This window comes from Mytilus galloprovincialis, chromosome 14 (assembly GCF_965363235.1).
Source record: "Mytilus galloprovincialis chromosome 14, xbMytGall1.hap1.1, whole genome shotgun sequence".
In the NCBI taxonomy this organism is placed as follows: domain Eukaryota; kingdom Metazoa; phylum Mollusca; class Bivalvia; order Mytilida; family Mytilidae; genus Mytilus; species Mytilus galloprovincialis.
The window spans coordinates 35,651,504-35,679,471 of record NC_134851.1 but is presented as its reverse complement, the minus strand read 5'-3'; the positions used below and the strand labels follow the sequence as shown (position 1 = coordinate 35,679,471).

Here is a 27,968-nt window from a genome sequence, read left to right as displayed (position 1 = left end):
CTACACTAGCGAAGCTGGATCTTTTCGTCAATATAAACTTGTGCAAGACTAATCACAAACAGCGACGAAAACCGTTTCATTGAATTAATAAAACCCGGGATTATAGTAGCCGTTTTTACGGACAATTCAGGAGTAGACTTCTATATTTTAAAATGTATATCAGAAGTTAAACAATTTAAGCAAGCAACTTAAGATGACTTGGAAAATAATTCTCGAGCCAAGGTTCAGTAATTGAAGAGGTGTATTTCGACAAACTACGTGCCAGGGAAAATACAAATCTTTTTAAATTAACCAAGGGTAAAAATATTTCGATTTACTTGCAGAGTGTCAGATATTTTTGTATTGGGGTTAAATTAAGATATAGACATTTTACAATGACAGATGATATTCACCATGAAAGTTAAACATCCTATGATAAACGTTTTGCACATCTAAAGAAAAAATATTTATGGAAAACCGTATACATGTATTTCCGTCCCATTTTTCCTTTCTACATTACTTGCGACAGTACTGCATTTATAGATGAAATAACTAAAAGGGTAAACATTATTAAATTGATTTCCACAACTTGAGGTAATTTATGATACAATGATATCACTAAAAGAACAGAATCAGAATCAACCAACAACATATAAAAAACCGAATAAAAGTTGCAAAAATTAATCGAAGTCAAAAACCCTCTTTGACACCGCATTTTTAGTGTAACGTCGTGTTGTAGGAACATCGTGCACAACGTTACTGCAGTCGTCCCGCTAAACCACACAACCACCTGGGCTCTCAAAAAAAGAGCTTTCGCTGGCCGTGTGTTACCTTTCCTCGTCAGTTTTAATCTAGCGGCGTACTACAGTACATATTATATATAAGGCATGAAGATGTTATTGTTACAGATCAGCTAAATTATCTATAGTAAAGAATACTAAATATAGGCTTTTATCTAATGATTCAGTTTCTTTTCCTAGAAATTCCATTGCAATAAGATGTATTCGTTATTTATAGTGTTTATACTTAAACAGCAATTAGCATTTACCATGTTTACCAAAAACAATGAAGACCAATGGGCACCTATTAAATTTATTACTTTGCATTAGAGGAACATGAGAACTCCTGATAAATCGCCGAATTATATTATGTATTACTAGATTATATGGAAATTTTAAAATAGACACAGTTTTTAAGACGGTTTTAAATAAAGAAGTCAAAGAAATTAAGATATCTAACAGCTATATATATATATAACGTTATACAGATATAACTCAGTGCATTTATTATAAAAATAAGAAGATGTGGTATGATTTTGGGGAAAAAAGTTTGTTTCTAGTTTTTGGAGAAAAAAATAATTTGTTTTTGGTCCGCTGAGAAAAAAATATTGTTTGTTTCAGCCCCGTGATATTAAACATGTTAAAAGGGGCCAAAATGACAATTGTAAAACAATAGAAAACTGTTCAATCATCTATAAATCAGATTACTAGAATAATCGGAATGAAAATTTGGGACGGCAAGTATGTTGTCACATCTAAATTCGTCATGTTTCAAAACAGACGTGTCATTAGCGATCAATGTTTACGTCACTCAGATAATTTCTAAAAATAGAAAATATAATATTAATGCGCTAGTATCTAATCCGTCGCATTAAAAATATTAGCTTTGCTTAAATAATGCTGCAGACAAAATCTACATATAATAAAATTTTGTACGAAATTTAGAATAACCCATGCAGATTTGTTTTAATTTTACGTGATTTTTATGGAAAATCGTCAAGATATTGCACTATTTGTTCCTGTACATTCAGATTTGTGTTTAGATGGTAATGCGTCATATTTGTCAACAAGAAAGGAAGATGAAAGTATAATATTGTGAATTTCTCGAATACACATTAATTGGGAACATCGACACTTAGCCACATGGTAGAAATGGATGAACTTATTGCAATAAATGTGCGATACGAAGGGGACAACGAAGCCTCACAAATATTTCAACTAAATCCAAAGACACAATGGCGAGATCTGGAAGCCATGGTAAAATCAGAAATCTTATGTCATATGACCTTTTTATGAAAGTCGTCAAACATAACTCTTATTTAACATGATTTGCATCATTAATAACGTTTTATTCAAATAAATACACTATTTAGATGAAATCTGAATTACTGTACTTAAAAACGAAAGCTGAATTTGAAATTATCATATTGCTCAATCAGCTGATCAACAATGACAACATCATGAACATGTCATGATCAAGATGCAGATTCAAGGCAAAGGGAATTTTATGTATGCCTGTTAATATTAAGTTGTTTTCTGTATGTCAATCCCCTTGGCATGTCTGTAGGTAATTCATTTCATCTCTCATAGAGTCCTCCAATTTATCTAAACATGCTAAAGAACTATATATACATTGTAGTACTGGACTACTGCACACAGCTAGTAATTTCATAATATTTTGGATAAAGCAACTTAATTCTTAATTTATTTGTTACTCAACTTCTTCTTTATTCTGTCAAACCAATTTAATATTTCCTTCTAAAATAGTAAAACTTTTGTGTTTAAAATTTATCAAATAAATAAAATCATGAAAATTCAAATTAAAAAATCTTCAATGTCAATGAAATGTTTATTATGTTCAAATTTCGAAAGTTTTCAGATGAATAATGTAGATATTTTGTGAAACCAAGTATAATACAGACATTTTCAAAAGGTCATTATGGTCATAGATATCAGGAATTAAATAGAAGATAAAACAAGACTCAGGCTTAAATTTAATCTAAAACGCTTACATAATATGATAGCATTTTTGTACATGTATGTAAATTGTATGTTGTCTTTCAGTTGAAGGTCCAGTACGACTGTGAACATGTGGAGGTATTCTATGTGGATACAGATGGTGACTATGTAAGTTAGATAACATATGCCTAAGTTATTTTTTCCTGTTACCAGGCCACATTTAAAAGAATGTCTGTTTCCCCTCCCCCGGGTCTACCCTTTGTAAACAGACCAGAAAGGCAGGTTTTTTTTTTTTTTTTTTTTTTTAACTGGATATGATAGTCATAGCATGTCACATGAATGGTTTGACTTGTCCAGTCCAGGCCACTTATCAGTTGTTTGTGCTCAATTTGAGTGTATTTATTTAGATTATCAATCCTTCTGCTTTCAAGCACTTTCCAAAAATGGAAACAAATTATTTTCAGGAAAAAAATAATTTCGATATTTTTGTGGAAAATAATTTTTTGACCCGGGTGGGGGGAGGGGAAACAAACACATTTTTAATTTTGGCCCCACATGGTTACAAAATGTATACATAGTATAATATTATATAAGTCTTACAATACATTAACTACTCAATCTCAATTAATTCAATAATTGTTTAGGCCAAAAAAAATATATGTCTGTTTACGGTTACCCGACCAACCCTATCTTGAGCGCCGACCCTAAGCCATTTTATTTCCGTCGTTAAGTGAATAATAAACTGAACTTGAGTTAAAAGTGAAGATAGTGTTTCCTGATACATCCCAATGTTCATAATCATGAATATGATAGCTGTTTTAAGGAAATTCGCAACTCGTGTGATGAAATAAACATTTTGCCGCCATTTTTTTCCAATCAATAACAAAGGGAAATAATCCAATCATTAAAAATACGGGTAAACTCGGCCCATGGACAACTCAGACCACGGCAAGACGGACTGCACAACTCAAAATCATGGCACAAAAATAAAATGGAAAAAAATAATAAAATGGAAATACCGACCTACCTACCCTATTTATTTTGATGATGTAACCTTAAACAGGCATATATATTTTTTTTGGCCTTACCTTAAAAGCCAGTATAGATTGCTGAGATAACATTCCATTTATGATTATGTACATTAATTTGTACTTCTTTCTTTCTAAATTTTTTCTTTGAAAACTGGCGTAAAGATTACAATGAACCTACAATGGATAAGGTTTATATTTCAAAAGTTGTGTGTACATGTACAAATGTAGTAGTAAACTGTGAGACTAACCTTGTTTTATGATCGTTTTAAAACTAGCAATAAGAACTCAACCCAAAATATTTAGGTTGTTATTTGTGGGTATTATCAGACAGGAAGGCTCAATAATGTAAGAACTGCTTCAGGCAGAATAACAACATCAACTTGCTATCTTGCTGTGTATTGTAGACAAAAGAATATCTAATTACAGACACATAATCTGGTTTATAAATACATCCAGATAATTAGCCATGTGTCAGTTATTATAAAATATAGACTCAAATTTGAATGAAAAAAACAAAACACAATATATCAAAGGGCGATATTTTTTTGCGCCAAAAAGTAACTCATTTGAGCCACAACATAATTGCGCCAATACTTCTTTTGCGCCACCTTATTTTCAAAACTATAGGTATCATTTGCGCCAATGAAATAATCATCTAATTGCGCCAATTCTATTTATTTTTATTGATATAACAACTAAGTGATTGACTTTCTGGATCGTTACACAATACAAAGTCATCATCTGTGTTTGTAACAACACTGAGGCTTAAATTAAAATATTGTTTGTTTGCAGTTTACCGACCGACCCTTGAAAATCCTCCCGACTGTGAAAATTTTATTGCTTTAAATTTGAAGAAATTTTTTTTAATACTTCTATTGACACGATCCGGAACTTTGGGTCCTTTCCGGAAATGATTTAAAGTCTGGGTCAATTACGCATTTCAAGTTCGGTTTTTCTTAGCTTCCCGTCAAGCGTTCATGTGACCATTTAATGATAAAGCACATGGAAATTGTTTACAGGTATCCATGAAGTCACGGAGGAGTACTTTACGCTGTCGTCTCGTGTCAATTTTAAGACAAATAACAAACAAAAAAGTTTATTAGTAAACTGTTTATACAGATTCAGGCACATGTAATGATGTGTGATGATATCATTGACGATGATGCAACTGGCACGATAACCATTCTGTCTCAAACAAATCGGGTACAAAATCTGTGGAGCCTGACTTTATGGAACCAATTTCAGTGGTTAAATAATTCGACAGCAGCTTGAAGTATGGCATATTTTCTACAAATCGTTGTGAAGACGACAAAGATGAATCCACTCCTCCGTGACTTAAATCTTCATGGATATCTGTAAACACGCCTGTACGGAGAAATGGGCTCATTTGAAATGTTAATGGATATGGATCATGCCAAATCAATAAGAATCAACCCTAACTACACAAAGATGTAGAGAAAATGAATGGTTACTTGAAAAATAAATATACTCTCTCTATATTAAATCTATCTTCGATTGCAATGAGTATGCTCCTTTAGGATAAGGGGGCTGCCCCACTCATTGCAATTATTCTCTTTCTTACAATATTAAATATACCCAAACTGTGTGGCCTGTGTGGATTCAATTAAAACATGTCCTTAGGAGCTATGCTGCCAATTTTTTTTATGCATTAAAAACATTTCAGTACAGACCATTTACTTTTAATGGGGTGCTATGGATTTCACCCCAAAATTTAGATTTCTTTGGTTTTTGGAAAGATTAGAACTTGTTCTAAATCTTTACTTAGGCACCAGCCTCCCTAACAACAGGACAGGTTAGCTACTGTTACTAAATGTATTCACACTGAAATATAGTTCCCTATGGTTCTGATATATGTGCACATAATACACATATAAACTGAAAAAAACGGTGTATATTATTGGAGCAGTTCATTCAAGAATGTATGTCATTAAGGTGTGTTGATGTGCAGGCTTTTAAAAAACATTTTGATTAGGTAACTGGGTATTGATTCAACTAGTATGATTGACAACTGTCATTATCACTAAACAATCAGAGACAAGGTGAACCTTTAATTACAATGCCCCACCTCCTAAACTGCCAATCAAATTGACCACATTACCTATCAACCTCAGTCTTACATAATTATACAGACCACTCAATATAATTCTTAATACACAAGTATTTGACCTCATAATTGAATACACAAATGTGTATATTAGATGTTTGATATTTATAAGGATGATAGATTTATTTATTGCCAATTACTTTTGATCTACATTACATAAAGTGATTCTGTAAATTATATCTGAAAGATAAATGATTAATGGATTAACAGGATCTTAAAAAAATGAAATATGAATATAAATATGAATAAATAAAAGGTATTCAAGTAAGGCCTATAATTTACTTGATAAATTTCCAATAATCATCTGTAATTAATCAACAATTAAATTAGTACTCTTTTTTTTTATCAGGAATTGGCTTGAAACAGTTTAAAAATTTTAAAACTTTTAATTATAACAAACCATTGTTTATTAGTTTATTTCCCATCAATAATTATGTCTATTTTAGTCATTTGAATTTTTATTAGAAGTGAATACATATGTTTGCAATCAAGAAAGAATCCACATTTCAATAAGATAAGTTTTTTAATTGGTTACATTGAAAAAGTACATTTTCAATGCCCTGTGTTGAAAAATACTTTAAAAATTGATCAAAAGGCACTCTAAAACTTTTAATCTTCAATGCCCTATAACCTCTGTTTCAACTTACAAAATGCCCCATAACAACATTTTTCAATTTTTTTTGTTGACACTTTAAAGTTTTAAGCTGTTGGTCCAGATTTATGTCTTACAAGGATAGTTGGTAACATTTACTAGAAGAATTTTTGCATTTTTTTGTTTTTTTGAAACATGTTCAGAACCGGCAACATAATTTCGATAAGATATAAACTGCAGTTTAAATAAAATTGTGCAAATTAAGAGACCCATATTATTTAATTTGAGCTCATTTTATCTTCATACTGGAAAAGCAAGTTTCCTTCTAAAGACCTGCTGTAAATGCAATTTTCAGCAATAGTGCTTTATAAATGTTCATTTTTCCCCACAATACCTGAATATGAAATAATTCAAACTACTCTTCTAATCTTTCCATGAGTGATTTCCATCACTTTGATCATTAAAGCCTGGCAAAAATATAACCTTATCACATATAATTAAACATTGTTAGAAATATGAAAACAGTCGAATGTCTTAAATACTGTTTTTTTCAAGTTGCCTTTTTTTCAATTGAGGAAGATTCAATGGTTTTTTGTTTTTTTTTTATTAAAAATACACTCTTTAATACATTGTCTTATAAATCTTTAATATCTACATTTTTTCTGATGAAAATACTCTACTCATGAAAACATTCTAGTCAAGAAGCATACATGTCTGAATATATTTCTTTAAAACAGTTCTAGTCATAATGACATTCCTTGTTTATAAGTGTTCCAGTATTTAATAATTATACCATATTTTATGTCATAAATTGGATAATGACACTATGTTAAAGTTTCAGTTTTGGTTAAAAAGTTTTTTATCTGAAAATGCCTGTTCATTTGATGTTGGGTTTCAGCATGTCCAGTGTTTGTTGTTTTAAAATGTTTTTTTTTTCTTCACAAGAAACTTGGTTTAGTGTAACTGCTTGTTTAAACTGTATTTTGGCTGATAAAATAAAATATTTTTCCTACCTACCGACTCTTCAGTCTGAAGGTACAGTCGGAAAACTGCAAACAAACATATTTTTAAGGTTGGCGTGATATCATCCAATATTCTGTGAAATTCTGCTTGATTTTTCACTTGAGCAGGATGCAGTTTTCTTTTCTCTCTATTTATATACATTGACTGACGCACATAATAATTAAAATCTTTCTTTTCTAAATTTTCTTCTACAATTTTGAAGAGCTCTGAATTTGTTATTTTTGAAGGTCGCTCTGACATAATATCGGTTGCTTTTCTTTTGCATGCAGTTCTCAAAATTTGACGTTCTAATTTCTGGACATTAGTTTCATGAATATGATCTAATTCTCCATTCAAAATAATTGTACACGATTCATCTATGAATAACCTCGCACAACACAACTTAACTGTACATCTCCACCTTATTTCTCCAGTTTCCTTTACAAATGCTTGATGGAATTTGTGTTCTTCAACAATGACGACCGGTTTTCCTCTATCAGACTCTATTTTTTTGAATGATATATCAGACTATTTTCTTGAATAGTTTATCAGACATCTTGACTCGTGAACAAATATTCTATTACTAAACAATTTATTTTTTGGTGAGTTTTCTTAAATTTGATGAGGGTTCAGTTAAATCTTAAGTGGAAAGGTTAATTATAGTACATGTATGATAGAGGTAAACATGTACAGGTACATGTATGATATAGGTAAAAAATATTTACAGGTAAATGTGGCACACTTTCATTTCATTTATTGGCGCAATTAATACCATCAAAATAAAAGAGCGTGGCGCAATTGATATCTTTTCAAAACTGCAATTGGCACAAATTGATTCTACCCATATCAACATACATATTTGTACATGTAGGTCTAAGGTATGTCTAATGTCACTGAATTGTAAGCAGATACTGCTCCACCAGTGGCACCCATCATAAAAATTTCTAGCTAGGTAGACTTACGTTCAGCAGACACCTGTTACATGTGCACGGCGCATAACCATAACGGCCACTTCTGGCGGAAACGGATACTGCCACCAAAACCAACGGCGACTTTCGGCGTTTTTCCTATGATGGACTCGGACGACGATCCGAATAATGATGATTTAGACAAATCTGTTGGGTAAGTGATACAATTGCTGTGTCCACGGAATCCTCGGATGATTTTTTGTCATCTAGAAACCACTTATCCCAACGAACATGTATTCCTTTTATATTTGATTAGCATTTTAAACTAGTGACTATGTGTTGTGCAACTCTTTTTCCACCAAAATGATAATTATTTCGGTTTAATTAGAACAGTATTAGCCATACTTACATGGTTTCGACGTAAACTTTCTTTTGTTAATAACATTTTGTGCATAATTCAAGATTTAAAGTCAAACTCCTTCCTTTTCAAAATTATTAGAAACGGGTCTAGGTGAAAGGGTCCGTTTCTAATAATTTGAAAAGGAAGGAGTTTGACTTTAAATCTTGAATTATGCACAAAATGTTATTAACAAAAGAAAGTTTACGTCGAAACCATCTAAGTATGGCTAATACTGTTCTAATTAAAGCCGAAATAATTATCATTTTGGTGGAAAAAGAGTTGCACAACACATAGTCACTAGTTTAAAATGCTAATCAAATATAAGAGGAAAACATGTTCGTTGGGATAAGTGGTTTCTAGATGACCAAAAAACATCCGAGGATTCCGTGGACAAAGCAATTGTGTCACTCACCTAACAGATTTGTCTAAATCATCATTATTCGGAGTGTCGTCCGAGTCATTTATAGGAAAAACGCCGAAAGTCGTCGTTGGTTTTGGTGGCAGTATCCGTTTCCGCCAGAAGTGGCCGTTATGGTTATGCACCGTGATGTGTAATGAGTCAAAATGATGACAAAGTACATTTTTTAATTGTAATTTAATCAATTACATTGAAAGTAATCGGACCCATCTCTGGTAATGACTCCTTGCTCACAATCTGTTTTGCTTTTCTTATTTAGATTATTTTAAGCAGTCAAGAGGAGTTAGAAGAAGCTTTCAAAGTAAGTACATTGATAAAAGATTTTCTGTAGAGATTCAGTTTTGTTAGCAGCTGAGCTTTTATGAAATGTTAAGCATGTACATGTAACGATGTTAATAGAAGTCAGATCAGCATGATCAGTGTGTCGTTCCCTTTTATTATATAGTTAAAAATGAAAGATCAGACATGAAGACAGTTAAAGTTGTATTTACCTTAGCTGTAACATTTTTAAGTTTGATAAAGTTCAAGTTGCATATTAATTTATTAAAACTATGCAGTAAATGTGCAATGTTGGGTAATTGTCCCCAGTGAAAACACATTGAAATAGGAGGGGGTTAATCTGTCCTTGCTTGTTATTGCTATCAGGTGTACAATTCTTGTCAAACTTTTATGACACTTAGATCATATTTCAGCAATGTCTTAGATGAGTTCGAAAATCAGGGCTGATTAGATATTTGTAAATACATGAAATAGTTATGCCCTTTGGAAAAATAAATTATACAGGAAATTGCATTGTATGCTCTGAAGCCCTCATTTCTATAAGATATTTATATATTATAAATTGTTTTAAAGAACAAAAAAATGTTTTATTTAGTTAGTAACCTTGTACTTGTCAGTAATTTGCAATTGAATAGAATAAGATCAAATAATTATGTGTAATTAATGCAGGGGACATTGGAACAACTTTTTATGGCAAATAAAAACAAAAGCTGAAACATTTCTGTAACTTTTGTTTCAGGTTGCACAGAACTGCTCCAGTACTCTACATCTTAAACTCAGAAACTTTACAGGACAACCAGTAGAGCCGGAAACACACAGGGGAGATAATTCTCCACTGACACCAGGTGGAGACACTGATGTGAAGATTATGATGGAATCTTCTGTTGACCCCAAATCTGAACATCAGCAGAACACAGAAGCTCAGAAAGAACAAGAAGGAGATTCTAGTGAGGCAGAGTTAGAGAAACTAGAAATGTGGTAAGTAACTATTTATATTCATTATTCTATTCTTATTGAAATTTTTTAGTTGTTTCAGGAAAAAATATATGAGCTGAAGAGGTGTCTCTAAAGGCATCCATAGAATCTGCTGTATATACATACCCAATGTTAAAATATGTTCTGAACATAACAAACAACCTAAGAAATGCATACACAAGTGCCTACATCTACCCCGAGAATTTTCCTGGTCATCCCATACATATTCTAGTCCTCACAATAAACTTTTGAGTATACAGGCCCCAAGCTTAGATTAGAATCTATTGGTCTATAGAGGTGAACATAGAATGGTCGGCCTATTGTTGAGTGGGAAGACTGATATTCATGTTTTCTTGCATACTAAAATTAGGAATGAATATTGGGAATGTGTCAGAGATTCAACAACTTTACCAAAGAGCAGACAAAAACATAAGGCCACTAATGGGTCTTCCACAAAGCGAGAAAATCTTGAACCCAGAGGTAGGTTTCAGCTGGTCCTCAAACAAAAATATTTACTATTTCAGTGAATATGGACATCACACTAAACTCTGAAACTTATAAGTGAACTAAAATTAAAAAAAAACAACATATTAGACTAACAAAGGCCAGAGTCCCTGCCTTAGGATAGAACAAAAATGTGTACATTGGTCTAATGTCTGTTTCTTTGTCTGTTTTAAAAAAAAATGCCAAAAATTAAAAGAAATGATGAATAAAGAACTATTACTGGTAACGGTTTAATGTAAGATAATGCATTTTCTTAAAATACACAGGCTCCATGAAGATAGTAAGCCTCTGATAAGATCTAAAGAAGTAGAAAAACAAATGGCACCAACTGTTGACATTGTTACTCCATCAGAAGATGAGAAGAAGGAGGCTGGAGAAGTGAAGCCATCTGATGGACAGAAAGATGAAGAGACTGGAGTAGTTTATGTCAAGGTACTAATAGTTTTTCAGCTGAATTTCAAAAGGCCATGTGATCAGTATTTGGATGTTGAATTATAAGAAATTGTGAGCATAAAACCAAAAAGTCCCAAAGAATACAGCAAAATCATCCAAGGTCAACATTGGCTGAAGGAGCTGACAACATATTTTTTGTAACTCCTAATAGAAGATCTCTGGAAACTTTAATATAAACAATCATATTATTAGCTCACCTGGCCTAAAAGGCCATGTGAGCTTTTCTCATCACTTGGTGTCCGTCGTCGTCTGTCGTCGTTAACAATTTTTCAAACATCTTCTCCTCTGAAACTACTTAATGGATTTGAATGAAACTTAACATGATTGTTCCTTAGTATATCCTGCACAAAATGTGCGCTTCGATTTTTGATCCGTCAAAAAACATGGCCGCCGTTACTTAAAATAGAACATAGGGGTCAAATGCAGTTTTTGGCTTATATCTCAAAAACGAAAGCATTTAGAGCAAATCTGACATGGAGTAAAAATGTTCATTAGGTCAAGATCTATCAGCCCTGAAATTTTCAGATGAATCAAACAAACCATTTTTGGGTTGCTGCCACTTAATTGGTAATTTTAAGGAAATTTTGCAGTTTTTGGTCATTATCTTGAATATTATTATAGATAAAGATAAACTGTAAACAGCAAAAAAGATCAGCAAAGTAAGATCTACAAATAAGTTAATATGACCAAAATTGTCAATTGACCCCTTAAGGGGTTATTGTCCTTTAATGACAATTTTTCACAATTTGTTCATCATATTTGCTAACTTTAAAAAATCTTCTCCTCTGAAACTACTGAATGGATTTGGTTAAAACTTAGCATGGTTGTTCCTTAGATTATCCTGCACAAAGTGTGTGCTTTGATTTTTGTTCGTCAAAAAACATGGCCGCCGTTACTTAAAATAGAACATAGGGGTCAAATGCAGTTTTTGGCTTATATCTCAAAAACGAAAGCATTAAGAGCAAATCTGACATGGAGTAAAAATGTTCATTAGGTCAATATCTATCAGCCCTGAAATTTTCAGATGAATCAAACATCCAATTGTTGGGTTGCTGCCACTTAATTGGTAATTTTAAGGAAATTTTGCAGTTTTTGGTCATTATCTTGAATATTATTATAGATAAAGATAAACTGTAAACAGCAAAAAAGATCAGCAAAGTAAGATCTACAAATAAGTTAATATGACCAAAATTGTCAATTGACCCCTTAAGGGGTTATTGTCCTTTAATGACAATTTTTCACAATTTGTTCATCATATTTGCTAACTTTAAAAAATCTTCTCCTCTGAAACTACTGAATGGATTTGGTTAAAACTTAGCATGGTTGTTCCTTAGATTATCCTGCACAAAGTGTGTGCTTTGATTTTTGATCCGTCAAAAAACATGGCCGCCGTTACTTAAAATAGAACATAGGGGTCAAATGCAGTTTTTGGCTTATATCTCAAAAACGAAAGCATTAAGAGCAAATCTGACATGGAGTAAAAATGTTCATTAGGTCAATATCTATCAGCCCTGAAATTTTCAGATGAATCAAACATCCAATTGTTGGGTTGCTGCCACTTAATTGGTAATTTTAAGGAAATTTTGCAGTTTTTGGTCATTATCTTGAATATTATTATAGATAAAGATAAACTGTAAACAGCAAATATGATCAGCAAAGTAAGATCTACAAATAAGTCAATTTGACCAAAATTGTCAATTGACCTCTTTAGGAATTATTGCCCTTTAAAGACTTTTTTCACAATTTGTTCATCATGTTGACTTACTTTAAAAAAATCTTCTCTTATGAAACTGCTGTATCAATTTCAGCCAAACTTAGGCTAAATGAGTTTCAGAGTTTCAGAGTATCTAGTATAAATTTTATATTTCATTTCCTTGTATGTCAAGAAACATAGCTCCTATGGCTAAAATAGAACATAGGAGAAAATGATTTTTTTTTGCTTTTGAAGAAAATAGGACGATTCAAAGAACATTTAAATAAATTGAAAAGCCAAAATAATCATTGATGAGAGATTAAACCAAAAAAATTCAGGTGAGCGATTCAGGCTCTTGAGAGCCTCTTGTTTCTGTTCTTGTAATATTTCTTCATGTGTGGGAGAAATATTATATTATAGGAATTTCTATTCCCTGACAGAGTTGCATTCATATTGTATTATACAATCATTTCAAATTTGTATTAACCAGAATTTTACAATTTATCATTTAAATTTTACTTTACAATATTTAGTAAATATCAACAGTTTATGTTTTCAATATTTTAGCCAAAGGTAATGAGACAAAAAGTTAGAAAGTCTGAAAAGACATTAGAACATGATCGCATGTATAAAAGACGCCATTGTAGAAGTGCAGAGAGGTCACGACGACTCAGATATGAAGAAGAGGCTGAAACTTCAGATGATGCTGCTATGCCGTATGATGTGTTCATCAAATACATGCAACAGGTATGCTTTTTCAAAACAGAAATACTCAAGAGTATTAGTTTATGTGGCAATTTGATTTAAATGGACACAAGTCTGTGCTGGCAACTACTAGCCCTGCACTAACCTGTCAATAGTCCAAATTGATTTCCTTATAAATGTCTAGTAATAACTTAAGTTAGTAAGATTTTAATTGAATGTTTATCCTTCAGGGATCACCACAGAAATGTTTTGAAGGGTGGAGGTTATAAAAAGATATTTGAACAGCTTAAAAAATATTTATAAATTGTAAACAGTTTGTAGTAAAGTTTTCTTGATAGCATATATACATGTATGTCTGTACAAATTTTTTTCTGAATTGTAGTTTTTTTTTTAAAGATCAATGAAATGATACTGCTTTAAGTTTATTCTCTAATCTTATCTCATGATATGATTTCAAAAATGTACGGCTTATCTTGAGAAAATGATTGATTCATAGTGTTTTAACACCACTTTGAGAAAAATGAAGAGTGCAAATCCTTTATTACTTGTATGTCTGACACTCATTCTTTTATTACAGTTAAAACTTGAATTGAGAACAGAAATTGTAAGAGATGTTACAAGGAAAACAGTGAAACAAGTATTGAAGGGATTAGATGGGGCAGTGATCCAGTCAATGAAGGGAGGTAACTCTGATACTACTGTAGAAATACCTGCATCCCCAACAAAGACAGAAGATACTCCTATCTCATCACCAGTAAAGAACAAAGAAGTGGGAACAGTAGAAGGAACAACTTCACATCGTATGTATCTAGCAAGCAAATATTCACTAATCTATATTTTTGTATAATGGTCATATCCTACAAAAAACCAAATTTTTCATATGCTGTATAAAACTGCTGTCTGTGAGATATACTTAGAAGGTCAAAGTTGTGTAATGTTGAAATACTGTGTATCTTGAAATTTTAGCATGTTTATTTTGTGGTAGACATATTACAGCAAAATAAAGCCTACATGGACATTTCACTGTCAATTAAAATGCATTGTACAAGGCTTTGAAACGCACAATGAACACATTGAAGATGTAGCTGAACATTCTAAAAGTATAATAACGAACAACACACATCACAACAAAATAAAAGTATACACTAAAGAGGGGGGATAGGAGGGGTCATGATCCCGAAATCCCAGGCTTAAAAACACGAAATCCCGAGGTCCTGAATTTAAATAAATAAAAATCCCGGATCCCGAAATTCGAAAAAAATAATTCCCGGATCCCAAAGGGGTAAATGCCGAAATCCCGACCTTAAAAACACCCGATCCCGAAGTACCGATAAAGTCCCTATCCCCCCTCACTAAATAGTATTACAAGTTCTCCTCAGATAAGTAATGTTTTGTGTCCTTTACTCATATAATACACATGATACAGATTGTTGTACATTCTTGATCAAGTATTTCACTTCGTGTATTTACTCTGTTTTGCAGCAATATACTACCATGAACATGTGACCTGTGATTTCTGTGAGAGGACCATTGTAGGAGCTCGATACAAATGCTGGTATGTTTATGAAATGTAAAAACATATCTTTTGACACATGGATTTAATAAGCATTCAGCAGGGTTCTATGGATATCCTATTTCTATGAACTTAAACACTACTAAAAAAATAACATACTTCCTTTAAATAACCGGACAAACATTCTAAACAACATTCATGAACAATTGTTGAGAAAGCTAAAATCCAAAATAAATTTTGATTTGTTAAAAAAAAAATCACACAATTTTATCTTGTTTTTGGATTAAAGGTGATATTGCTGTATAAAAGAAATAGATTGTTGCCATATACATGATATATGCATGTAGTGTATATAAATCATGAATCTATGTTATAAAAAATTGATTAAAATTTGATACTTATTTGGATGTACGGGGTATTCCATTAAAATGTATGTGGGAGGGTAACCAAGAACTATTTTTTTATATAATTTTGCATATAAACATGATAAATGTTAATAGGCGCATCCTGAAAAATACCCATGACCCACATTCAATAAAAAAACTTCCCTTCCTACCCTCCCATATACATTTTAATGGAATAACCCTTATTTTATTTTCTTGAATGTGCATGATTTCATTGATTATTTTACAGCAAATAAACTATTTATCCAGTTGTTTTTTTTGTACTTTTGTAGTAATTGTAGTGATTATGATTTATGTGAAGAGTGTGAGGCCATCCACGGAGTTCATGACCCCAATCATGTGTTCCTGAAAATCAGACGACCAGTTAGACTCCGCAATAAAACTCCTCTTCTTAAACAGATAATTTACAGATCATCTTCAACTGAACATATTGAAGCCAGGCAACCATTGTTTGAAAGTGCTGAAAAATTATTGAAAGCTAAAATGGATAAGTAAGTTACGATAGGAATTATTTTGTAAATATTTTATTTTCACTTATTTAGTGATTGATATAAATCTTGAAAATTATAACATAAGTCAATGCAGACTTTGACAAAAACCATGAAATCAAATATTTATAAAAAAAAAATACAATATTTCATTAATCTGCAAAATTTGGTATTCATGAAAATAAAGGAATGCACAGTTAATAAAGTAAAGCATCTGAATATTTATAATCATATTATTCTTACTATGTATAAAGAAAGACGTCATTTATACTTATTTCATTCAAATTTAGATTAAAGGCTCAGCTATCACACAAGCAAGATAAACTGAGGAAAAAGGAAGAAAAAATACTGAGAAAACAAAAAAGGAAAGAAGATAGACTTCAACAGTGGTTAGAATCTTCAAAACATGACGTTATGCAAGTCAGACATGCAACTGTGTAAGTATAAGAAGAGAGAGAGAGAGAAAGAATGAATGACAGGAAAGTGGAGGAAGAGAGACAGAATTAATGATTTATGAATGTGGGACTTCAGCAGTGGTTAGAATCTTCCATGAATGATATGATGCAAGTCTATACATACAACAGGGTAAACTAAGTAAAAAAGAAAGAGAAAATGAGTGATATAATTCAAGAGAGAGAGAGAGAGAAAAGGGAAATAATCTAACATGCTTGATGGAATTATAAATCAGACATGCAACTGTGCACATACATATTTTAACACATATGTTGTATTAAAATTCAGAATATTGGAAATTTTGAAAATTGATGCAAATTAATGCATTACAGAAAAATATATTTTAGTGAGCGTTAATTTCTTCTGATTTCTTGTATGATGTAACTATATGCCATGCTTGTTGTAATATGAATCAGATAATCAAATGTGTTCATTCATAGTTTTACACAAATGATGGTTTGAATTTCAGAAAATTGAGAATTTTGCAAATTGTTATCAAATACATCAGAGAAAATTATTTTTCAGTGAACTTTTAATGGCTGCTGATTTCTTGTATGATGTTACTATACCAGATGGAACCAGAGTTCAACCAGGAACCAGACTAATGAAAACTTGGAGAATAAGAAATGCTGGAACATCTAAATGGACTGATTCAACAAAGGTACATCTATATAAACTACTATATAACCATACCTCTTTCATATTTTATTTGCCTTTCTCAAATTAGGAATTTAAGCTGTGATTTCTGTCACTTATGTTTTTGTCTATTTATGCTGTATCAAGCTTGAATGTTGTGTCCATACTTGCCCCAACTGTTCAGGGTTCGATCTCTGCGGTTGTATAAAGCTGCGCCCTGTGGAGCATCAGGCTGTCTTATTATAAACAAGCAATTCTCACTGAAAGCAATATTGATTATTCCTATTTGCCTTGTAATTATATATTCATTTATATGCAAGTTATTTGCCTTAGGAAGGACTTAAATGTTCATTGCTAATGAAGAGCAAGTGCAAAGGAGTAGGTTCTTTAAAATTATATAGCATTACTATAGGTGTAATACCACCAAATCATGGTAAGTCACATCTGGTTGCATACAAAAATAGGTTGAAAAAAAATATTCCCTTGAATTTGACAGTTGTAGGTAATTCTACATTTTATTGCAGTTAAATATTTCTCAGTCATAAACATATGTCTTGGGTATTTCAAAGCACCATTATTTTTTATTTGGGGTTACTATAGAATATTTGAAACTTTAGGTTACATGGTTACTAAAACTTGTACACAAGTTAAATAAGGGGGGATTTGATTGGTTAACTTCCAGTGATGGTTATTTTCTTATGTGCAATGAAATGTTATGTGAATTTTGTTCTACAGTACTGGACAAGATAAAACTTTATCCATGCCAAGTATTTTTTTATTTGAAACAAAGATAAATTCTGCACAATTTTTTGAAAAGGGGAAATTTAACAATGACTAATAGAGGAAAATCAATGGTGGTATTACACCTATATAAAAAGTTTCCTTGCTCGTATTTTAGCTGAAAGTAGTCTATGATTGTATACCAACTGTTCGTAAGGAAGAAAATGTACCAAAATTGAGACCAGCAGAAGAAGGGGAGATAACTGTTGAACTTGTAGCTCCTCAAAAACCAGGTAAAGTAACAATCATATGTACATGGAAAACACATTGAAATTTAATTGATGCATGGGCACTTATAATTTTTTTATGATGAAAATTCAAAAATTGCCTCTATGGATGGTTACAAACCTCATTTTCAAAGTGCTGACCTGGTTTCCATGTACTGTGTATTTTCATTAGTATTGGTTGGATACCAAGCTTTGGTGAATTTCTTGGATACAGGGGAACCATGATTTTAATGTTCAATGATTTACAAGTTTCCCCAAACCATGAAATTAAATTTCCACTAAAATGCAAGTTTTCATCAATTCAAAAAAATGTATACCCAGGACAATAAATAAATTCACAGTATGTTTAAATAGAACATCTTTAGTTTGATATATAAATAGAAGTTTATTTTAAACACAGAATAAACCACACCATTCTCATTGACATTCACCTAAACTTTCTTTCTAAATATTAGGTGATTACTGTTGAATCATAATTATACGTTGGATACCAAGTTTTGTGGATTTAATGGCTACAGGACCGGTGATCCACGAATTCAAATGTACAACAAATTACATATTTGATATAGACTGTGTGCATAGATTGGCAAAACCACATAATCAAATATCCAGGAAAAGGAAACTTAAACTTTCCTCAATCCATGAAAATTGATTGCCATGAAAAATAAATGAACCCACAGTAACTGAGAAACAGCAAATGTCAATTAATTAGACTTATGTTTGAACCAGAAGACTGAAAAACCTACTTCCTCATGTACAAGACATTTAACCATTTCCCCCGTGGAATTTATTTTCTTACATACTTGATTTGTATAGGATTTTTTTAACAAAAAAAAAAAATCATCAGGTTTAAAGTATTAATGCATTGTGAAAATGAATATTTCATCAATGAAATTCAAATCAGATATTCTTATGAATATCCTTTTCATATTGGATTCTAATTTTTTTAAGTCTGATGCAGACATTTTGTAGTCGAAGCGTTTCAACTGAGGTACTACACAGGCGTCAAAAGGCGTCATTATGGAGTAAAGGGGGTGGCATCAAAAAGCGTCATTATGGAGGAAAGGGTTAAGGTGATGTAATATCTTATAAACATGGATTTATGATTACATATTCATAAGAAAATGAAAAAAAAGTTGGTCCATTCTTAACAAATAACTTTGTAGCTGCACTAGCAAATCTTTTTGTTTAGGGGCCAGCTGCAGCCTACCTCAGGGTATGAAATTTTCTTGCTGTGTTGAAAACTTATTAGTGGCCTTGGGCTGTTTTCTGCTCTTTGGTTAGATTGTTTTCTCATTGACTTTCCATTCTCAATTTTATTAATATTTTTCAGGTCGTTATCAGAGCCATTGGAAGATGTTTGATCACGACAGATCATTCGGACATCGTGTCTGGTGTGATATCATAGTAGAACCTAAAGAAGTCCTGGAACCAACTAAAGATGACACATTTAAACTTGTTCAACAGTCTCAACAAGCAGAAAACTTGGTATGTAAAATTTACATTGTAGAAGTGTCAATAGTCACACATTAATTTGCGGGTGAACTATTTGATTGAAATGATATACTGTGAATTCAGAAATTTATGTGATGTTTTTATTATTTCAAAAAATGCGACAGAGTTATAATCGCAATAATTTAAATTTGCGTTTTAATTTTTTTTTACATGAATAAAACAGGATTTTTCTAAATATTGCAAAAATTAAATTGCATTTAGTCTAAAATGACAAAATCGCAATAATAAATGCACACAATAATTAATGCACGCATTAATTTCTGAAATTATAGTATATCATTTCAATCAAATAGTTCACCCACAAATTAATGTATGACTATTGACACTTCTACAATATAAATTTTATAAAATTTAGCAATTTGACATATCTCAATTATTTAAAAATAGCTTTAGGTAACAAACATTTAAAATGTTGTAGTGTAAATTCAGAAATTTTTATAAGGTTTTCATTAATACAAATGATGTGACTTGGTTTATTGCAATAATTAGAACTGGCATATTTATATCTTATACATACATGTATCTGTAAGCAGATTTTGCTGACATTTTTGTAATTAATCTCATACATACATGTATCTGTAAGCAGATTAATCTCTGACATATTTTTGTCCATTTTTTTTAAATCACAAAAATAATGAATGCAGGCTATAAATTCTGAAATTACAGTTACTAGCCTTTTTAATTTATTGACTGAATTAAGATATGTGTATGGTCAACTCAGTTATTACAAAAATACTATTTCTTTTGATTATAACATAGAGAGAACAAAAACCATTTTATCTGGTATCTGTTCTATTTTCTCAGCATCAGAAGAGTGAATATGAAGAAATCCCTGAAAGAGATGTGAAAATATCACAGAAGGAAGACTTCCTGTTAGAGCCAAGCCAGACAAGTTTTAGATCCAGTGAGGAAACAGAAAAAAGGGAACCAGGAGAAGGAGAGGAAAATATAAAGATAGTCATGGCCGACAGTGTAGCAGAAATAGCTGACAAAATGGTGGAATTTGTGTGTGAACAGATGGATAGGAGTGAAGCTAGAAATGTTGAACATTTTATGCCTGAAAATAATAAGGAGGAAACCATAGCTCTAGATAATGAACCCAAATATGTTGATCAAGAAAAAGAGAATGTTGATTCTGGAATCCCAGTGGAATTTGCCGGACATCAGGAAGAGGTCAGTGACACTGGTAATAAATATGAAAGTACTGGGAAGAGTGGTGACGAGTCTGACTTCAGTGACGGCCATGGGTTCCTACATGTACAGGGCCCTGACCTGATTGCTTTTGAGATGGTAGAGCCTAGCGAAGATGACAAGTATGAGAATGCTCTTCCTGTTGAAGAGGAAAAGTTTGAAAATGCAGAAGGTAAATATAGTCAATGTGGAAAGTTCTTATTAGAAGCTCCTCATGGGGTGTCACATAATCACTTATTTTTGCCCATATAATCACATAATCATTTACTATTTGTTTTAACAAGATGATCGAATAATCAAAAATACAGTTCTAGATTATCAAATAATTAAATAACCAAATGAAATATTTGTTCTGATAATCAAGTAATCAATATAAAATTTGCCGTGTATTATAAAAATCACACAATCAAAAACCCCATGAGGAGGCTGTTGTAAGATATTTCTAACAACTTATTAGAAAGTTAATACAGCACTAGATGGTTTTTAAACTGAATGTAGAAATAAATTAATTTCTATAGTCTGATATTGTAAATAACCCAAACTTGGAAGGAGGGTAAACTTCTGATATATATATACCTCTGTCTGTCTGTCTGTCTGTTTCTTGAAATATTTGTTGCATTTCTCTGAGGAACTTCTCATCAGAGCTTCTTGTAATTTAATATAATGCTTCCTGTAAGCATACTGTATTACATTCAGAACTCATCAACTTCTTGTGCACAATATTTTACAGCACCTTTTACCTGAAAATGTGTGCTGGAGGAATGAAAGTATTGTAAAAAGAAAAAATAGCTAACTAAAATTGTTAATTTTTTTTTATCTTCCAGAATATCTAAATGATAGAAAAGAAGAAGTTCAGATAGAAGAGAGACAGGTTCTGTCAAGGAGTAGTAGTGTTGAAGTTGTAGATATGACACAGGATGAATCTGCAGCTGATGAGGAAGTTCAGGATCATGAATATCTGAGAAGTTTACAGAATCCTGGTACAGGTATGTATAAAGTTCAGGATTATGAATATCTGAGAAGCTTACAGAATCCTGTTACCTGTATGTATAGAGTTCAGGATCATGTATATCTGAAAATGTTGCAGAATATCCTGTTACTTGTATGTATGAAGTTCAGGATCAAGAAATCTGAAAAGTTTACAGAATCCTGTTACCTGTATGTATAAAGTTCAGGATCATGAATATTTGAGAAGTTCACTGAATCCTGTTAAAGGTATGTATAAAGTGCAGGATAGAATTATATGAGAATTAAGCAGTATCCTGATAAAGACAATTTGTATATAGTTCAGGAATTGTTGAGATTATACAAACTATATATATAGGGTTAATTCTACATATACCTGTAATTTTGCATGTGAATGCTCCAATTGAAATTTGGATGTTCCAACAAAATAAATAAACAAATGTTCATCAGAATCCAATATATTTCAATACGTGTAAATTTGAATCTTTTAATATTTCGTATCTTTCTAGTTACTGTAGATGAAGATGAAGATGATGATGATGACAGTATGACTGATAGTTCCTACGACATATATAATGATAGTGAAGATGATTTCTTGGTTGTCCCTATGCCTGCCTGTTTCAATTTGGAGAAACCCATCAGCTTTCAACAACCAGAGAGTCAGTCTGAAGATGAAAGGGGAGATGACTTGGATGATAATCATAACAGGATTCATGTTGCTGGTATGGATTTATATAATTTAGAAAAAATGTCCATTTGGAATGTACAGGTCACTTTGTTTATCATTAAGTGTTTATTACAAAAAAAAATTATACTGAGGGATTCATTAATTTTGATGGATTTCATGGAAAGGGTGAATAAAGGAATTTATAATTTTACAAAATTAACATTCCCTCTTGCCTTGAAACAGAATTCATGAATTCAAGTATCCAGGGAAATTGGAGTGGTATATAAAGGCAACAGTAGTATACCGCTGTTCAAAACTCATAAATCCATGGACAAAAAACAAAATCGGGATAACAAACTAAAACCGAGGGAAACGCATTAAATATAAGAGGAGAACAACGACATAACACTAAAATGTAACACACATAGACAAAATCCCACGAGAATAACAAATATAACATATATATATAACATCAAAACTAAATACATGAATTTGGGATAGACAAGTACCGTGACACGTCTTATCGCAATGTGAATTTACACTCAAAAATAAGAGAAAACAAACGACACAACGTTATAATGTAATACACACAGAAACGAACTATAATATAACAATGACCATATTCCTGACTTGGTACAGGGCATTTTTAAAGGAAAAAATGGTGGGTTGAACCTGGTTTTGTGGCATGCCAAACCTCGCACTTTTATGGCCATATGAAATATAACATCAAAATGACAACACAGGACTACAATATAAATAAATTGGAGAACACAATTGACAAAGAATCACACGAACAACAGCCAACAAAAGGCAACAAGTTCAAAATTTTTTATACGCCAGAAGTGTATTTTGTCCACACAAGACCTATGTGTGACGCACAGATACAAAAGTTTGAAAGCCGAAACGAGTACAAAGTTGAACAGCATCGAGGACCAACAGATCAAAAAGGTTGTGCCAAAAACGGCAAGGGTTTTCTGTTAAGCTACCAGAAAATCCCTATAATTTAGAGTAATTTATACTTTTGCAAACAGTAAATTTAATAAAATGCATATAGATCACTTTTTGAGCTGCTTTTTGCAGCTAGAAGTTCAGAACACATTTTTTTCTGTGAAAAAACCTTAACAGAGTGATAATTGTTGAAATGTACATGTTGCAGTAAAATTTGTGCCGTTCATATTATTTCCTAATTTCTAAATATTATTTTTCTCAGATGAACAGACCAGAGTTTCTGTAGATGATATACTGACGACATCTGGTACCATAGCCACACCCCCTTTGGAGCCAGAAGCTGTTGCCATGCCTACACAGGAAGTAGAAGCTAAAACAATAATAAAGAAAGAATCTGATCTTGACGATTTCTTTGGAACAGAATCAGTAGAAAAAGACAATCTTGTTGTACGTAATTTGTTTCAATTTATTTTATTCTTTTATTGATTTTGTTTCATGAGCATCAACCTGTCAGTTTTTTGTGAAAAAAATTATCATAAGAAAAAACTAGTCAAAAAAATCATCAAAAATGTATAAAAGTGGAAATGTCGTATCATGAATGATTTTTTCTTTGAAATTGTTTGAAACATTTAAATAATGGGGGGTTTGGGAGAGTATCTGTTGCCAAGTGTTTACTTGTTTTAACATGATTTAAGAGCTTAATAAGAAATTACAGGAACAATTCAAATATAACTTTAAGCCAGCAGTGGGTGTAATTTAAACAAGTACAAATTACAGCTACCTACACATGTTTTGTTGAAAATAAGGCTTTTTTAAAAATAACATAAAAGTTACTTTTGTATATTTCTTTTAAAGATGTGTCTATACAGATTGCACTAGCATCACAACTTTTTTCAGACATCTGGTAATTTTCTCAAGAATAATGAAACCTTATCTTCTTGAAAGACTAAATACCATCTTGACCTGCTTACAGTTAATATTGACAATAGATATAAGAAGATGTGGTATTAGTGCCAATGAAACAACTCTCCATCAAGTCACAATTTAATAAAGTAAACCATTGTAGGTCAAAATATAGTCTCCAACATGAAGCCTTGGCTAAAATCAAACATCAAGCTATAAAGGATCCCAAAAATGACTAGTGTAAAAACATTCAAACTGGAAAACCAATGGTCTAATCTATATAAAAAACGAGAAACACGTATGAACAACATCAAAAACGACAATCACTGAACATCAGGTTCCTGACTTGGGACAGATGCAAACAAATGCAGCAGGTTTAAATATCTTTAAAAGGTATCAAGTTAGGGTAAAGAAAATTGTCTTTCTGGGACTATTATAATAACTTTGTAATTATATTCCTTTTAGAGTGCAAGTGAAACTGACAGTGAAGAAACAAAAGTTGTAGAAATCACTCAACATCCAGGACCAGCAGACAAATTAGAAGAAGTTACTTCCCCTGTTGTAACAACACAACCTGAGGGAGCCACTGCAATGGAAGGACAATGGGATAAACAACTAGAACAAAGGTACTTTAACAAGTTTTTGTATACATAAGAATAGTTTTGAGAAACAAAAAAATAATTACTGGTTTACTTAACAAAAACTGCAGTATCACAAATGATATGATTAGGAAAATCACCACACATACTTTGTTTAAAGGTGGCCTCAATGATGTGCTTCTATAGCTTTTACTTGTTGAATCGATCTTGCAAGACCCTTATGTACCACTTAAAACTCTTAGATACAAAATGTACATTGACGTGCAGCTATTCTGTACTTGTTTCTTATTTATTGCTCTCATGTTAACATCTGGTATAAGAACATGTATGCTTCAAAAATAAAAGTAAGATTTCTTATCAGAATTTTATATTGCATTAATAAATATTAAATATGGTTTAAATGTTAGTCTGCTAGGGTTCAACATTCAAAGAGGCATCAATTCAATGAACGTAAATTTCCTCAGTCTACAAGTTACTCTCAGTACAAGAACACCATATCAATGTAATCATTTTCATGCCATAATATATGGCTCTTAATTCCAGAAATTGTTTCCTTGATTGATGTGAGTGCCTTATTTTGCAAAGTATTAAAAGATTATATTACACTTATAAAATAGCCTTTGTTAACACTTAATGAAAAACACCTTCAAAATAACCTTTATTACTCCAATAAACATATGGTTATTGTTGTGAAAACAGAATTCTCCTCATTCTTTTTGGACAGTAAAGGCAAAAACCGTTCATGTTTTTCTTGGTATTTTCAGACCAGCAGAACTTGTTAATCAGATGATGCACACTGCAGTAAAAGCTGCCAACAAAGCAGCAGCTAATGCATATACTACAGCTAAGGAAGTATTCTACACTTGGCAGGCAAGAACATACCAGGTAGGTCAAAGAAGTTTTCTATACTTGGCAGTTTAGAACTTACCAAGTAGGTCAAAGGTTATTTAAGGTCAAAGAAGTTTTCTACACTTGGTAGGCAAGAATTTGCAAGGGAGGTGAGAAAGTAAAGTCAAAGGTTATTTAAGGTCAAATTCAGTTTTCATCACATGACAGACAAGAACACACCAGGTAGGTCAAGATGTTAGATCAAAGAAGTTTTGTAGGTTTTCTACACTTGGTAGGCAAGAACTTGCTACAGAGGTGAGAAAGTAAGGTCAAATGTTATTTAAGGTCATAGAAGTTTTCTACACTTGGCAGACAAGAACTTACCAGGTAGATCAAGATGTTAGGTCAAAGAAACTTTCCATACATGGTAGGAAAGAACATACCAGGAATGTAGGGAATTAAGGTCAAAGGTTATTTGAGGTCAAAAAAGTTTACTGCACTTGGCAGGCAAGAACTTACTAGGGAGGTGATTAAGTAAGGTCAAAGAAACTTTATATACATTGCAGGCAAAAACGTACCAGGTAGGTCAGGGAGTAAGGTCAAAGGTTATTTATGGTCAAAGAACCTTTCTATATATGGCAGTCACGAGCCTAGTTTATTTTTGCCTTACAGAACTTATGTTAAAATTTTATATGATGGCCCAAGAAAGTTTCTATACATTGTTGTCCAGAACTTATTAAGAAGGTAAGGAAGATAAGTCAAAGTTTCTTTCTACCTTGTGCTAAAAAGTTTATACTATGGCCGAAGTAAATATTTAGTCAAACGTCTATGTTATCTCTAGCCACTCCAAACTCCACCACCAATATAAACTGGGTCACCATTTAATTACAAGAGTGCTTAAAGTGACATTAGACACCAATAATCAGTCAATCAATCAGTAAATATGTCAAATCTAAATCTTTTTATGACAACTGAAGTACAGTCAATATACCAATTTTTTATTCAGCTAAATGTTCTGGTAACTTAAATAAATATATTGTGCTGTTATCTTCTGCAGAATGCTAGTGGAAAAACAAATAGTTACAAACCTCCAACATCGTCATGGAAACCTAAAGAGAGCGACTTTAAACCACCACAATCTGACTGGAAACCCAAAGATGAAGCTAACAAGGAAACAGAACCATGGAAAGCACCAAATGCAGATTACAAACCACCAAAATCTGAGTGGAAACCTAAAAGTGACAAATGGCAACCTCCAAAAGAAGCAGGACCAATGGCTAAACTTAAAGAGATGGGATTTTGCAATCGTGAATTGAATGAAAAACTTCTGAAAAAACATAACGATGATGTGGAGACTGTCGTACAAGAATTGTTGTCAACAACAGAAAACGATTGGATGGCACAGCGACATTAGTTTGCTGTTACCATGGAAACTGACTCAATTTATAGAATTTGCTTAAAATCAGTGGATGCATATTGATACAGAGTTTGACAAGAACCTTGTGTTATAATCTTTTTGTTTTGAACACATTTTTTATTTTATTTTTAATTACAGTGTTTAATAGATTATACACTATCTTTATTGATAGAATTTAAAGGAATTTGTGGATTTTTTTCTGCAATTTACAATTTAAGGTATACATGTACATTAACAATCTAAATCTTAAGCTGAAATTAAAATCTTTTTTCTTTCATATCTTTGTTTTCCTCTAGAATGAAATTCAAAACAGTGTGGCTGTGGCCATTGATTGACACATTAAATTCATCCATTGACTGGGACAATTTACGTGAACGTTTGTCTGTAACGACCACTGTTAACGACGTACCTACGATAGACATTTAAACTGTGGGGTCACCAAAGGTTTCTTAACGCCTTTAATTATGAAATAATTCGAAAAATTAATCAGGAATAACCTTTATGTTTTGATTTATATAATTGGTATAAATCAAACATCGTGTTATTTCTGATTAATTTTTCGAATTACTTTATTAAGGTGTTGAGAACCTTTGGTGACCCCATAGTTTAAGTGTCTTTAAAAAGTTCATAG

At 32.0% G+C, this 27,968-nt stretch overlaps 1 protein-coding gene across 1 annotated transcript; it reads left to right on the top strand.

The window, feature by feature from the left end:
- Nucleotides 1-1,788: 1,788 nt before the first annotated feature.
- Nucleotides 1,789-27,614, top strand: LOC143058056 (uncharacterized). Its single transcript, XM_076231518.1, has 20 exons — nt 1,789-2,015; nt 2,823-2,885; nt 9,453-9,494; nt 10,212-10,450; nt 11,218-11,383; nt 13,665-13,844; nt 14,380-14,602; nt 15,285-15,357; nt 15,992-16,210; nt 16,498-16,644; nt 17,186-17,321; nt 18,195-18,309; nt 19,637-19,791; nt 20,623-21,181; nt 21,834-21,995; nt 22,485-22,697; nt 23,853-24,037; nt 24,959-25,119; nt 25,857-25,977; nt 26,978-27,614. Exons 1-20 carry the CDS (start codon nt 1,902-1,904, stop codon nt 27,332-27,334), a joined length of 3,630 nt encoding a protein of 1,209 aa, XP_076087633.1. The 5' UTR covers nt 1,789-1,901; the 3' UTR covers nt 27,335-27,614.
- The last annotated feature ends 354 nt before the right edge of the window (nt 27,615-27,968 follow it).